Below are 13,490 nucleotides of genomic sequence, written 5' to 3' on the forward strand. Positions count from 1 at the left end.
CTTTTCTTTTTTTTTTTTTTTTTTAACTCTGTGCTGATGCAACGCTGTGGATCTGATGTTTTATTTTTGTTAGAAAGGCTTTTCACAACAACTTGATTTACACTAATACAGTAATTCCGTAATGCGCCCGTTTCCGTCATCCTGTCGCGGTGACTTAGCCCTCAATACTCGGAGACAAACTGCTGGAACACGCCTTTTCACAGAAGCACAGAAAGGAGCCGTTATCCAAGCGTCTCCCTTCCATGACACTCTTGTTCAAGGATGTAGCTCTAACAACACTTATAAAACCTGAAACTGAGCTCCAGCTTATATTTCAGACCTGCCAAGGATACATGGGCATGGATGTAAACTAAAGTAAGCAGAGGCTCTTCTAGCAGTCACAGAAACAGTTCACAGTGTGCAGTATTTTATTTTCTACCGTAGCTTGTTGGACCTGTTTTCCACTGACTTGCTTTTCTTTCTTAGTCTCCCTGAAAAGGTTGCTTTTTTTTGAGAATGAAAAAAATATTCCTCCTCCAGAGACAATGAGCTTTTGTACTGTAAAACAATCTATCTCATTGTTTACCCCTTTGCAATAACATCTCAAATATTATTGTAGATTAAAACATAATTTAAGTAAACAGCCAGGCCTCTGTCAAAGCTAACATGAGCCCTTCAAACACATGCACTCCTGAAAAATTCTAGGAAATGTCAGGACAGAGTGTGCACACTTGACAAAGGTTCAGAGGGATCGGAACGATGTGATTATTTCTAATAAATTGTTGTTCTTTTCAAGGACAGAGAGACCCAAAATATTCCAGAGTTGCCCATTCGTACATGTCGCCTGAAGTGGAAGATATTCCCCATTGGACGGGGGGGACGGACGGACACTGTCTCACAAGGCAAGACATGAGGTAAAAAGAAGCACTGTCATCAAAGCGACAGTATAACAAAGTGGAGAAGAACATACTGCCGAACAGAGAGAGGATGAAGCATCACATCAGTCATGCACTGGTAGCAGGATATAAGAGTCATCAGCCCCTCCCACTATCTCGCAGAAAGTCGTCCTGAATTTGACCTGAATTTTAAGTTCACACTTTGGCTCACCTCGACTTCATGCAGAAATGTTTTACTTGGAGGTTTGCAGGAAAAAAGTCCAAATGAATCAGTGTGAAAATTCGGCCATTCGTGACCCATCCTTTAAAAGATCAGGAGCTTTTCTGGAGTGCACTTCATGTGTGAACAGGGCAACGCTTAGCAGATATGATGTTGAAGATGTAAGCATCTTAACTAGGGCCTGACCGATACGGACTTTTGGGGCCGATACCGACATCGATATTGGGGAGAGAAAAACATCTGATACTGATATATCGGCTGATATCTTTCTCAGATCTATGTTTGATCTGTAGAGATGGATATAAATATGCAAATGTATTGTGTTGGTCCCTCAAATGCAGTTATCAAACACTAATAACACAGATATTTCATGTAGACAAGATGGTCACTCAACTGGAAAGTAACCGCACATGGGCGTGCTTCACTGCTTGACACTCTGGAGAGTGATAATGCTTGTTGTAATCCATGTAGCGCCCTCTGCTGGTGAAAAAGAACAGCTAGTGTAATACAATGAATGACTGGTGAATAAATCTAGTAATATCGGCGCATATCTGCAATAAATCCAGCCGATACTGCTAGTCACTGGATAAGCTAATATCGGGCGATAAATCGGTCGGGCTCTCATCTTAATGTCTGCTTTGCATTTTAAAATGTACTTATAACATACTAATGGCAAGGCTCAAAACAATAAACACAACTTACATTAAAAACAACACAAGGTTCAGACATTTAAGGGGGACTGTTTAAAACAGCGGCTGATAAAAAGGGTCGGTTTGATTTTGTTCAGGGTGCTTATTGCAGAGGGGATGAAGGTTTTTTTTGATGTTTTCCCGGGCCAGCAGTCAGAATTGGGCTCAGATCGAAACATGAAGCCAGTCATCCTGGAGCTGCTTGGATGGGATGTCTTTGGATGGCAAAATTGTCGCCGTTTTTTAAATTAAACTTTTGATAAATCATGCAGCTGAACTGCCGTCAAACCGACAGCTTTGTAATCTCGTTTTAATTGCGGGGAGTGAGCGTCCCCGTTCTCTGATGATGTGGCATGACCTCGACGCACTTAAATGATTTCCCTTCTCGATCAGCCGGTTTGTACTTTGAGTCCCGGTGCCGGCATACAGAGGGATGTGTCACCAGCTACTTTTATCGTATACCTGTCTATCACACCCACTTGGCACACTCATTGTGGTACTGATAGGTACGTTCATCCTCACGCATATTCAAAAAGCAGCTTTTAGAGAGTGCGGTACGAGGTGGAAGGGTCGTTCAGTGAGCGCCATGTTTGAGACTCTTTCTGGGAAATAGAAATATTTGCCTCAAGACGACGCCTAGTCACAATAAGAACCGACACACACTGCAACGTATTCAGTGTATTTACAAATGTGTGTCGTCTTGGTCTGCTCCGACATCCAGAAAAACAAGTGACAGCACTTTTTACAATGGACTTAACCTACTCTCTCATTTACTCCCCATCCAGGATTACCTTTTCAAAATCTTTTCAAAGCAACAAACAAACCCAGAGGCACAACCCGGAGCAGCCTGCTGACGTCACATCAGACATGAGAGGTGTTATTAACACTTCAGCACTCAACGTTCTTTTATAAGAGTGAATACTTTGGATAGGCGCGGCCTTCCACCGAGACAATTTAGGATTTCTGAGCGGACTACAATACACATATTATCCAGGGTGTCTCCGTGTTTTTATTAAATTAACATTAGCTGACGCTGTGTTTTTATTCATCGTGGTTACGCATCACTGTGACCTGTACGCTGAATCTGATTGGCCCTCCTTGAAGGTACTCAGGTTTATAGAGCTCTTCTTGGTTGAGTTCCCTCTTATTCATGTTCATACCTCCAAAGAAGCAGGAGCCACTATGCCTTGTGTTCATGTGATGGTTGTAAAATGTTTGATCCTCTCGGGAAAGAGCGTTTAGTTTTGCTGCCCTCTCTGCAGGGAACGTTGTCCAGAGTGATTTTAAACTGACACCCGAAGCCTCTGGCTCGATCTTAAAAGACAAAAAAAAACACGAGAGCATCGGCGAGTGTCTGTGTTTTAGAATTAGTAATCTGTGATCACGACGTCTGCACTTTATCTGTGGACCAATGTGCACATTTTGATTGTTGTTTTCTCTTAACTTAGTGTTTGTGTTTGTTTCTTAATCATGTAAAGTTCATAATGATGAGTGCTGCTGCTGCCCTCTTGGCCAGCTCATCCTCCTGGAAGAAATCTTGATCTCAATAGGTTCATTACCTGGTTAAATAAAGGTTAAATTAACATTTTAGAAATCTGGGAGGGCTGTTTTAATGTCATTTTACTCTTTAGCAGATTCTGAAGGGATGAGAGCCGCTGAAATTGAAATGTGGGGTCTGAATTTAGACTTTTTTTTCTGGGATTTTAAGTCAGAATTAAAAAACAACATTAAGTCCATTTTTTTTTCATTTCAGGCATGTTTTAGGAATTTTTGTTTTTGACATTAAAGTTGATTGTTTTTGTAAATGATGCTTTGTCTCCGTCTTAATTTGTTTTAATCTATTCATCTTTTTTTTTAATGATTTGAATGGTCGGACATTAAACGTCCGATAAGGAATGGTCGGACATTAAACGTCCGATAAGGAGTGAGAAATCCCCCCCCCCAGCTATTTAGCTAGCTTCCTCTTTGTAATATAATTTTAATTTAGAACATTAAAACATGAAATTTCACATTTTGAAATCTTAATAAAAACATAGGTTTTTTTTTCCGCCTGTCATAAATATAGATTTATTTTTAATCTGTTGACTTGAATATTTACTATCAGCTGATCCATTTCTCCCTTTATTATTTACTCTTACGTACATGTAACAATATTAGAACAGAAATCAGAATGTTTGTGGTTCTCGATAATGAATTAAAAAAAATACTCCTTTACAAACACAGACTGTGTGTTTGTGTTCATTCAGAATATTTCTAAATGAAATGTCAAATTTTGAAAATCTAAATGAAAAATACATTTTATGATTTCTTAGCTAAATATTCACTATTTACTAATATTGTTTTTATTTCCTCTATTTTTTTAATTGAAATTGAAACTGAAATTGAAACAACTTTATGAATCTCTCTTGTTGAGGAGCAGCTCGTACATATGAGAAAGAAACATAAATGAGGACAAGTTGACGTACAAACATCAGATTACACAAGGAGTTAAAATATAAATAATACAAATAAAGCCTAAGGAGCGTTCAGTAATCTGAGCGCAGAGGGGATGAACGATTTGGAGTAGCAGTTAGTTTTTACAGGCAGGTTTTTTTTGTCTTTAAATGTTCAGAAGAAGGTTGAAGGAAAAGAAGGGTTCATGTTTTGTGTACTGAAAACCTTCCAAGTTTGAAATAAGTCCTTCATTCATCATTTGAGCCTTTTTTTTTTCTCACCATGACTCTACATACCGAATCAAACTGAAGATCCTCTTCTTCACACTTTGAAGCAGATTCTACAGGAGGTCCATGTTTTTAGCTTGACTGCTTTAATGACTGACTCCCAGAGTAGACTCATACATTTTTCTCTTTTTAATGCAAACTTGAGCGTTTTTGTTAATAGTACTTTGTCTCACTTTATGTCTCCGACTGTAATTTAAAATGTACGTCCTTAATCTTGTAATTTTTAATTTTTTTAAGATTTAATTTTGGTTCTTTTTTGGTTCTTTATTTTAGAGACAGGTGAATAGAGCTGGAAATCAGGGAGAGAGAGAGAGTGGGGAATGACATGTGGGAAAGGAGCCAAAGGTCGGATTCAAACCCGGGCTGTCCGAATGAAGGTCTATAGCCTCCGTACATGGGGCGCGCACACTAACGACTATTTACCTGCGCCCGAAATCTCGTAATTTTTGAGAGAAAAAAAATCTTAAACATGGCCCTAACACTCTGTGTTTTTTTGTGTGAGAGTTTTTTTTCCTCTTTATTGAAGTGGAAGTGAAGGACTCTGAATTGTCAGATGTTTTTATGTTGCCGTGGTATTGGTTGCCAAGTGATTGTAATTGGACGGACCATCGAGACATCTCTTGTTTTTCCTCTTTGAGTGAGGGGGCGGAGCTAAATAACATTTATTCTTCTCCCTGCTCCTTTCCCAACATGGACTGGGATAGAATTGTGAATCTTTTTCTATAAACGTTGTGTGTTATTTTTTTCTTGAAATGTGCAGAAGAAATAAAAAATTGAATAAAATGTTGTTGTTTTTTTGCTGCTGACTGTCTCGGCCAATACAGTGAAAATGATCTAAAGCGTAAAACGATGTCATCATCATCTTCAGCTGCGTCAGTGTGAGGGTCCTGATGTTGTGCATGTTTTTCTCTCTGCACTAACACGTTAATGCTTTCTCAATGTTTTCAGTCACAGCTGTTCTGTTTTCCCCCTCGTGTGACAAGTCCGATTCTGAATTTGGAGGAGAATGGGGTCTTAATTAGCGACTGAAATATGTGGCCATTAATCTGCTGGACCAGCTTCCACACTTGAGAACCTTTTCCTGTTGATCAAGCCGATATTCCCAGAACTGCACCGACACAAACACGCAGCGTGCTCTCAGAAGACGTTTGTGTGAGATTGATTTTTTTTTTATTGTAACTGTTTCTGCCAAACAGAAGTTCCTTTAATGATGTCAGGAAGAAGTGAAGGACAGCAGGTGTTCCCATGGAGTCAGATCTCACTGACCTTAAACGCTCTCACTCATGCATGCACACACGAACACTTTGCATTGTGAAATATCCTGACCCCAGATCTGACAGAAATAAAGTGCTGTTTTTTGTTTTGTTTTGTTTTTTAGGATAATCCATTTTATACAGATCCATAAAACTCCTGTATTCTCCAGACACCGCTTTCCTCATGGCTGTTAATTTTGCACATTGACCACGGCTGCCCGTGTCCTAAAAAAAACCAAAAAAAGCTCCTGATGAAATTGGAACAAGGGACTTAAGGTATTCGAGGATCGCACTGCTCACTGAGGGAATGCTTTATCCATGCTCTTCCCTAAAAAATAAATAAAGAAATTGTAATATTTTGATTCTGATGAGTTTGGACAGCATTCCTCTACTTTTCTTTGTATAAAATAATGAACTGAACTCGATTCCCGAAGGATTAACCTCAACCCCTTGCTCACAATTAATTAATGATCCGATTAAGGTCTTGAGCGAGAGACGCTGATGGACCGAAATAAACTCGGTGACGTGCACATGAAGAGAGACGGAGAACGCTGACGTGTGTGTGTGTGGGGGGGGAGAGGGTTCCTATTGGTTCAGAGCGAGCGATGAAGGGCGCAGCAACGTGGAAAGTCCTTCTCTGTTGATCATCTCATTTCACCAAAGCGATCACACAAGTCGGAGGCTCATAAACAAACACAAAGACGGCTTTTATCCCAATCAATCAGTCCGCGTAGACTCTGTTTCCAAACATTGCAACAACTCGGGAGCAAAATTCCTCGAGGTTCCTTTTGTTTTCTAATTGGCAGACGGTTATCGACTGACTGACAGCGACAACTCCCCAAGTTCAAATAATGCTCGACGGCAAAAAGTGTAATGAATCATTATGAAGCTGCGAGACAACACGGGCCCGCTGGAGCTACCAGGCTGCAGACAACAACATGGATTTGCGTGCAAATTGCAACTTCTTATCTGCACAGGATGAGCAAGAATGTGTTCATGTGAACATATGTGAGATGAACAGATACCTTTCAGATGCTGATCTGCAACTATGTCAGGCCTGAACATGTCCTTATAAGATCAAAGATGAGGCGTACAGAAACTCTTATTCTGAAAGGTTACAGAGGTGCTTTACAATGAGGATGTCTTCCTGAAATAAATGTGCTAAAGCTTCTTTCTTCGTTTAAGAAATAGTGGCATTACTCAAAGAAGTAAAGCATATCTTTAATACATGCTGATGATCAGATTTATGGATTTTCATTTTCTGGAATCTCCACCAAGACTTCTAAAAAAAAATTCTTCTTTTGTCTTTTATCATTTTTGTTGCATCTGTTTTTGAGATCTCCCGCTCTCCTGGCTTTAGTGCATTCTGATGTACATGTAGGTCGTGCAGGCATGACCTATTTTCAGCTTCCTGGTTTTATGTAACACTTCAGAGAAACGTTACATAATCACAGGAGGGGAGGCCTCCGTCTGCCCACCCGCCTGCTCACTCGCTCTCGCTCTGTGTCTCCTCGACATAAAGAGAACAAGGCAGGACAAAGACAAACACAGCGTGGTTTTCGACTCACCCCAGACAAAAGGTTTGTCTCAAATGAGATTAATGGCTCAAAGAGTGCAAAGGGGGCATTTCGGGGAAGGGGAGTATAAACATCGGCCGGGTTAGATGTAGGAAGGAAAATAAAGTATAAAGTTTGGATTTTCATTCATTTCTGCTTCATCTCCCCCCCCCCCCCACCCCCATTTACTCTCCTGTCTTATTTTTCTGGAGCACAGGGTCAGAAGGTCTCTGCAAATTGAGGACAGGGAAGTAAGCCGAGGCTAATGTCATTCCTCCCAAAGAGAGAGCGAGAGGATAAGTGCAGGATATACAGGAGCAGAGGGAGAGGCTGCCCATGTGTTAATGGGAACATGTGTGTGAGGACATTTTTTCTCTTACATGTGTTCGTCTCCACCTCACACACACAGACAACATGTGTCAGTTTCATGTTTTGGAAGATTTATGGATGCTTTTATTTTTTCTCTCTCTCTCTTTTTGCAAGCACTCACTAGAATGACTTTGACAAGTATGATCCGATGATTACTTATGGCTAACCGTCCGATGCAGATCTGGATTAAACATTTTCTCTCCATTAACCCTGATTACAGTAACTGATTTAAAGGACGTGCAGCTCGAGGCCAAAGTGTTGTGAGCGATGAGATGACAGTCACAGGACAGATGACACGAGTACTGCGCATTTCACCGTGGTCACGCACTCATCACACTGAGGGCTCGTGAGCGTGTTCACACTCGTACTGTACTCATGCTGGGATTGGACATTTAACACCAGCGGTTTGTGTGTGTGACGCCTGTCCTTCATTTCTGCTTTTTCAGACACATTCCTGAAAGACCTATGATCAAACGTTAATCAAGTAATAAATCGTTAATACAACAGGATGAGATACGATACAGTTCAGTACAATGCCATGTGATCGGTCGGGGTGGGAATCACTGGAGGCCCCACGATTACGATATTATTGCAATTTTAAACATTTTGCGATATGCTGAGAATTGGGATACAATATATTGTGATTTCAATTTTTCAACTGCATATGATGTCCCCTACACTAAATCAAGAACTAGTTTTGTCAAATGAAAACATTCTGTAGAGGAAAAATACTATCTGTCTGTTGTCTTCGTTTGACCTTAAAAGATTAGGATGTACATGCGTCATTTAGCAATTAGAAAGTGTTTCTCTGTATGGCCTTGGTCTGTATCTCCAACAGGAACACTCCTCAGGATCTGGGTACAGCATGACCCTAAATCAGTGCCCTCTGAACAAAGGACTTTCTGTTGGTGTTAGATAAATCAACAGGCAAGCTGAAACCAATGACGATGTATCACTCATGTATATGCAAAATACCTACACCCTGTGAAAGTATAAATATGCTCTGCAACCGGGACTGCCCCGGGAATCTTTGATGCACTTGTGACTGATGTTACTTTTGCAGCTGATTACCCCTTTTGCAAAATAACTTTACTATATGCAATAAAATACACAAAGTCAAAAGACTTGAGATCTTTTATTACCAACAGAAAAATCCACAACAATTCTCAGTCTGTTCATCTCACTTTCTATTTCTACCCAATGGGAGTCAAGTCAGCAGTCAGATCAAAACTGTGATCAGAGTAAAACCCTGTGGAAAGGCTGCATGCACCTCACAGTCCTGACTGTCTTGGTATTTCAGTCTCATGGAACTAAACTGAACTCAAACATGTACAGACGACTGCACAGCTGAAGTCACTGACTACGTTTACATGCACACCATATTCCTGTATTAATCGGAATAATGACTATTCTGATTGTGTAGGAGTCATGTAAACACCTTATTCCAACGCGTCGGCCACGGTTGAGGAGGTGAACGAGAACGAGTGTTCCAGTCACACTTTGATGGAGAAGTGATAAGAATATTACACAGTGTAGCGCAAAAGTAAGCATCTTGGACTATTAGGTGGAAATGCCAATACAGTTCGTGCAAAAAGGACGCCCCTAGATGACGTCTTGTCATGACGCTACTACTACTACTACTACGGTTTATTAGGAATAAGCTGATTAACGGGAATATTCCAGTAGTTCAGCACTCTGCAGAGCATGTAAACACCTTTTTCGGAATATTGCCTTAACCAGAATATGGACCTTAATAGGAAAATGGTGTGCATGTAAACATAGTCACTCTTAAAAGGGCAACTTGTTCAAAATTAATCATGGAACCCCTTCAGCAATTACAAATGTAAAAAGCATATTTGCTTTTAATAAAATAAAAATATGGATACTTGGCAGCCATGAATCTTTATAACATCACCACACTAAATATCGTGATACTATGCTGTATAAAAAAAATGTTCCCACCACCTCTACCATATGATACAATACAAAACGGTACACTACCGTACAATATAATATAATACAACACGATGCCGTTTGATACAGTTTGAAGTCTGAGGAAGAGCATGTGGGCTTGAAAAGTCACTTATCAAGAAATCCTTCAAACGGGGACCTTCTCGGTGTGCGGGTCTTATTTTTGCTTTTCTTTACATATTTGTGTTTTTTGGATCCAGCATCCACTGAGGGATGTGCAAGTGGTTTTTGATTTTTCTTTTACCATTTGATACAATACCATACTATATGATATGATACAATACGGCACAATACCGTAGAAGACAATATCATAAGATACCATACTTACTATATAATAATAATAAAACAATAACAACAATCAACAACCCACACGCAGACTGACTTTAAAATCAGAAGATTGAGGGTGCAAGCTGCATGATTATCTAAGTTTTATTAGAAGATTGATTTATTTTACTTCAGAAATATTATGAATGGATGAATCTTAATAGTAACAGCGTTATATGTTGTGTATCACATGATCACATGCTGGCTGTCCACACTGCATCCGTTAAACATATGAAATATATAACTCCTTTCTCTGTGAATTTCAGTTTCCCCTTGCAAACAATACGACATGTAGTGCTGTTGTATTGAAGTAGTGCAGCAGTACAAACGGAACAGTAGTACTTTGTATTACGGAGCTGTTAACTCAAATCACAACACTCAGACGATCGTCAATAAACGGCTCTCTCAGTAAGCAGAATAAAACGTTCTTCTCCAGTGTTGTTGAAAACAAGTCAGAGATCAATATTTCAATCACGGATGTGGATAATAAAACATCGTTATCTCCACTTTGTACAACAAGCTAACAAGCTCTGTTGAGTGAGAAAAGCGAGTGTCCGTGCTCGCGGGCAGTGAGGACGCTCCAATAGAAAACAATATGATCAGGTCGACGCTCACTCACGTCGAGTGCTGTCAGGACTGGGTGTTACTTTTCTGTTTATTAAATACATTTCACACGCAGCTTTGCATGCCGAAGACTTAAATTGAATGCCCTGAAGAGAAACTGGCAGGAACAGTCGTATGATTTATGACACACCTTCACCAAACGGCCAAGTCAAAGCATTGAGACTCACCCACTGAACAGAGAGGACAACACACACACACACACACACACACACAGTATCTTTCAGACGTAGAACAGGCAGGCCCATCGCACTGCAGGCTCAGATTTGTGTTAATTATGTTCTACATATTGCTGATCTCTACTCCAGGAGGCTAAAAAACATGTTTTAGCAAGCTGCTTTTCATCATTTTTACATGATTACATGAAATGGTCTTTTGTTTGATTTGACCTGATTTCATCCACTGAGGCATCAGCCGCCATCTCGCCCATCTAATCCACTTTTGTTTTTACAGGTGGGCTTTACTCGCCCCTGTACAAATATGGACCCACAATGCAGAAGGGGGGGGGGGGGGGGGGCAAACACAAAAAAACAAAAGGTAATAAGACCCAAATTGCTAGATCAGCCAATAGTGAGTTTACCATAATCTCTGACCCAATTTCATGGATTTGAATGAACGCAGGGTTCTTACAAATGGCTCAATCTTGTGACAGAGCAGATGTTGGGAGGAGAGCTGAAACATTCTTAGGAGGGATGTTTGGAGGTGATAAGATGTGTGTGATGGGAAGGTATTGGTTGATGTAAACAAGCTCAAGAGGAGGATATTGAGAGTGTAAATGAGCGGCTCTGGCTCAATCAAGTGTCTTGTGTTGCTCTTTTAACCGCAGTGTGATAGTACAGTGTGGTTTTGTGAGACACAGTTTCCTGCAGCACGACAACAAGCGTTGTTGTGATTAGCGGTAGTAGAGCCGATGACCTCGCTGATATAACCGTTCTTGTGGAGCTACACATGACAAAGAAGATTCGTGTCAGCTAGCTGCTGCTACGACCGCGGAGCGAGCGGCTGTTAGGTAACCGTGCTCAAGGTCAAACTGCGACCCTCACCTGTCTATGAAACGATCCCGGCACACAGAACATCTTAATCATTTTTCAGTTTTTTTTTTCTTGTCACGTCTAATTTAAGGAGGAAGAAGACAAAAAATCAGAAGCAGCCCTGAAACATCCTTTTTGGAGAAGAGATATAATAAAATAAAATAACAGAATTACACCGAGCGGCCTGTTTATAATGCCAAGAATTTTTGCCTTCGGGGCAGAATTTTCTAACTCAACCCAAATCACAGTCATATGTTCAGGAGCATCTCAGCTGACTCCATTCAGCCTGGTGAGTTTATACAGTTTGCTTTTCCATCACATGAACACACTACTGTCTTTCTTTCCCAGAAACGAAGCAAAAAAAAAAAAAAGATTACAGAAGATGCCCGAGGCACTTTTGTAAGACCTACCACAATAAAACTGATTAATTGGTGCATACTTTGAACTAGTGGTCCCATTGTCATCGGGTTTAAATTTAAAAGAGCCTCTGACGCAGTTAAGTAGTGTTTTCCGTTCTGCCAAAAATGGAAGAGCTTAATAACCTCCTCCTCTGGATACTCCCTGGATCAATCCAAAAACAGTTCTTATCATACCATCAGTTTGAGCATGCCTCTGTTCTCACCTCGTTTTCCTCTCTCATGCCGTCGATGAGCTGCATCACCTCAGTAAAGTGGCGGCAGCGGAGAGAATGGTCAACAGCGTGGGTGGGAAGAACTTTGTGCTGCCAGTGTCTCCATTCCCACAAAGACAGCTCCCTGGACGGGGGTCCACTTTTGAAAACGTCCTCCTGAGGTTGCATGAAAAAACAAAACAAAGTGTCAGTAAAGAAAACAGGAGACGTATCAAAGGAGGGTCCATGAACACAACGTTTCTTAACAGTCCTATATTTCATACACATGAAAGACTCCAAAACAATTTTGTAATCTATAGAGAGACGCATTGGACTTGATAAACGGACTTGAGCTTGTAAAGCACTTTTCTAGTCTTCTGTCTACTCAAAGCCCTTTTACACCGCAGGTCACACCTACACATTCACACACTGATGGTAGAGGCTGCTATATAAGTGTCCATCAGTATTATCTAATTTATACACATTCACACGCCGCAGCTGAAGCAGCAGGAGCAACTTGGGGTTAAGTGTCTTGCCCAAGGACACATCGGTCATGTTGCTGAAGGAGCTGGGGATGGACTCTACCACCTGAGCCACAGCCGCCCTGAGACGACAGGAGAGCTTCTGGTATCCTTCAAACCACAGGTGCTCATTGAAGGGAATACTTTTTTTTTTTTTTTTTTTTTTTAAAGGTGGAAGAAAACATGGTGGTGTGAGTGTGTGTGTTAAGACGTGTAGATGTACCTGCACTGTTTATCAATTTTCTTAACTATTACATATTCATGGTTTTTAGTAATTCACTTGTATGGAAATTAACGATTATTTAACTGACATGTTTTACCCACGAATGACTTTTTTTTTGTTATTTTGTTTACTGCATCAGAGCTCTGTGAAGTCCAAGACAAATTTCCCACTGGGACAAAAACGTTAATCTTAATCTTAAAACTAAAAAGCCAAAACATGCAGTGACACTACAACCTGAATAAGGTGCAAGACAATACATGTTGGTGATATTTTAAAAGTTTCTAGCCTTATGAATTAAAAGTGTTTCATACTTGTCAAACCATCCTGAGTGCCTGGACCTGAATCATTTATTTCAATGTCATTTGGGTTTCTTTTGGAAAACTTTCCAGTTCCCAACTCATGTCCCTGCAGATCCCCATTTATTTTTTCTATTTTTGTACTTCTCTATGAAGGGGTAACAAACACAGAATGTAGCTTTTTATGACATGTATGGTTGTTCTAGTCTCA

At 40.4% G+C, this 13,490-nt stretch overlaps 1 protein-coding gene across 1 annotated transcript in view; it reads right to left on the reverse strand.

Moving 5' to 3' along the window:
• fancm (FA complementation group M) overlaps positions 1–13,490 on the reverse strand; it is a 53,665-nt gene that overhangs the window by 10,557 nt on the left and 29,618 nt on the right. The window contains exon 13 of the mRNA XM_061063575.1: positions 12,252–12,416. Coding sequence (XP_060919558.1) covers positions 12,252–12,416 — 165 coding nt within the window. The remainder of the gene's footprint in view (positions 1–12,251; positions 12,417–13,490) is intronic.

Source organism: Labrus mixtus, chromosome 18 (assembly GCF_963584025.1).
Source record: "Labrus mixtus chromosome 18, fLabMix1.1, whole genome shotgun sequence".
Lineage (NCBI taxonomy): Eukaryota > Metazoa > Chordata > Actinopteri > Labriformes > Labridae > Labrus > Labrus mixtus.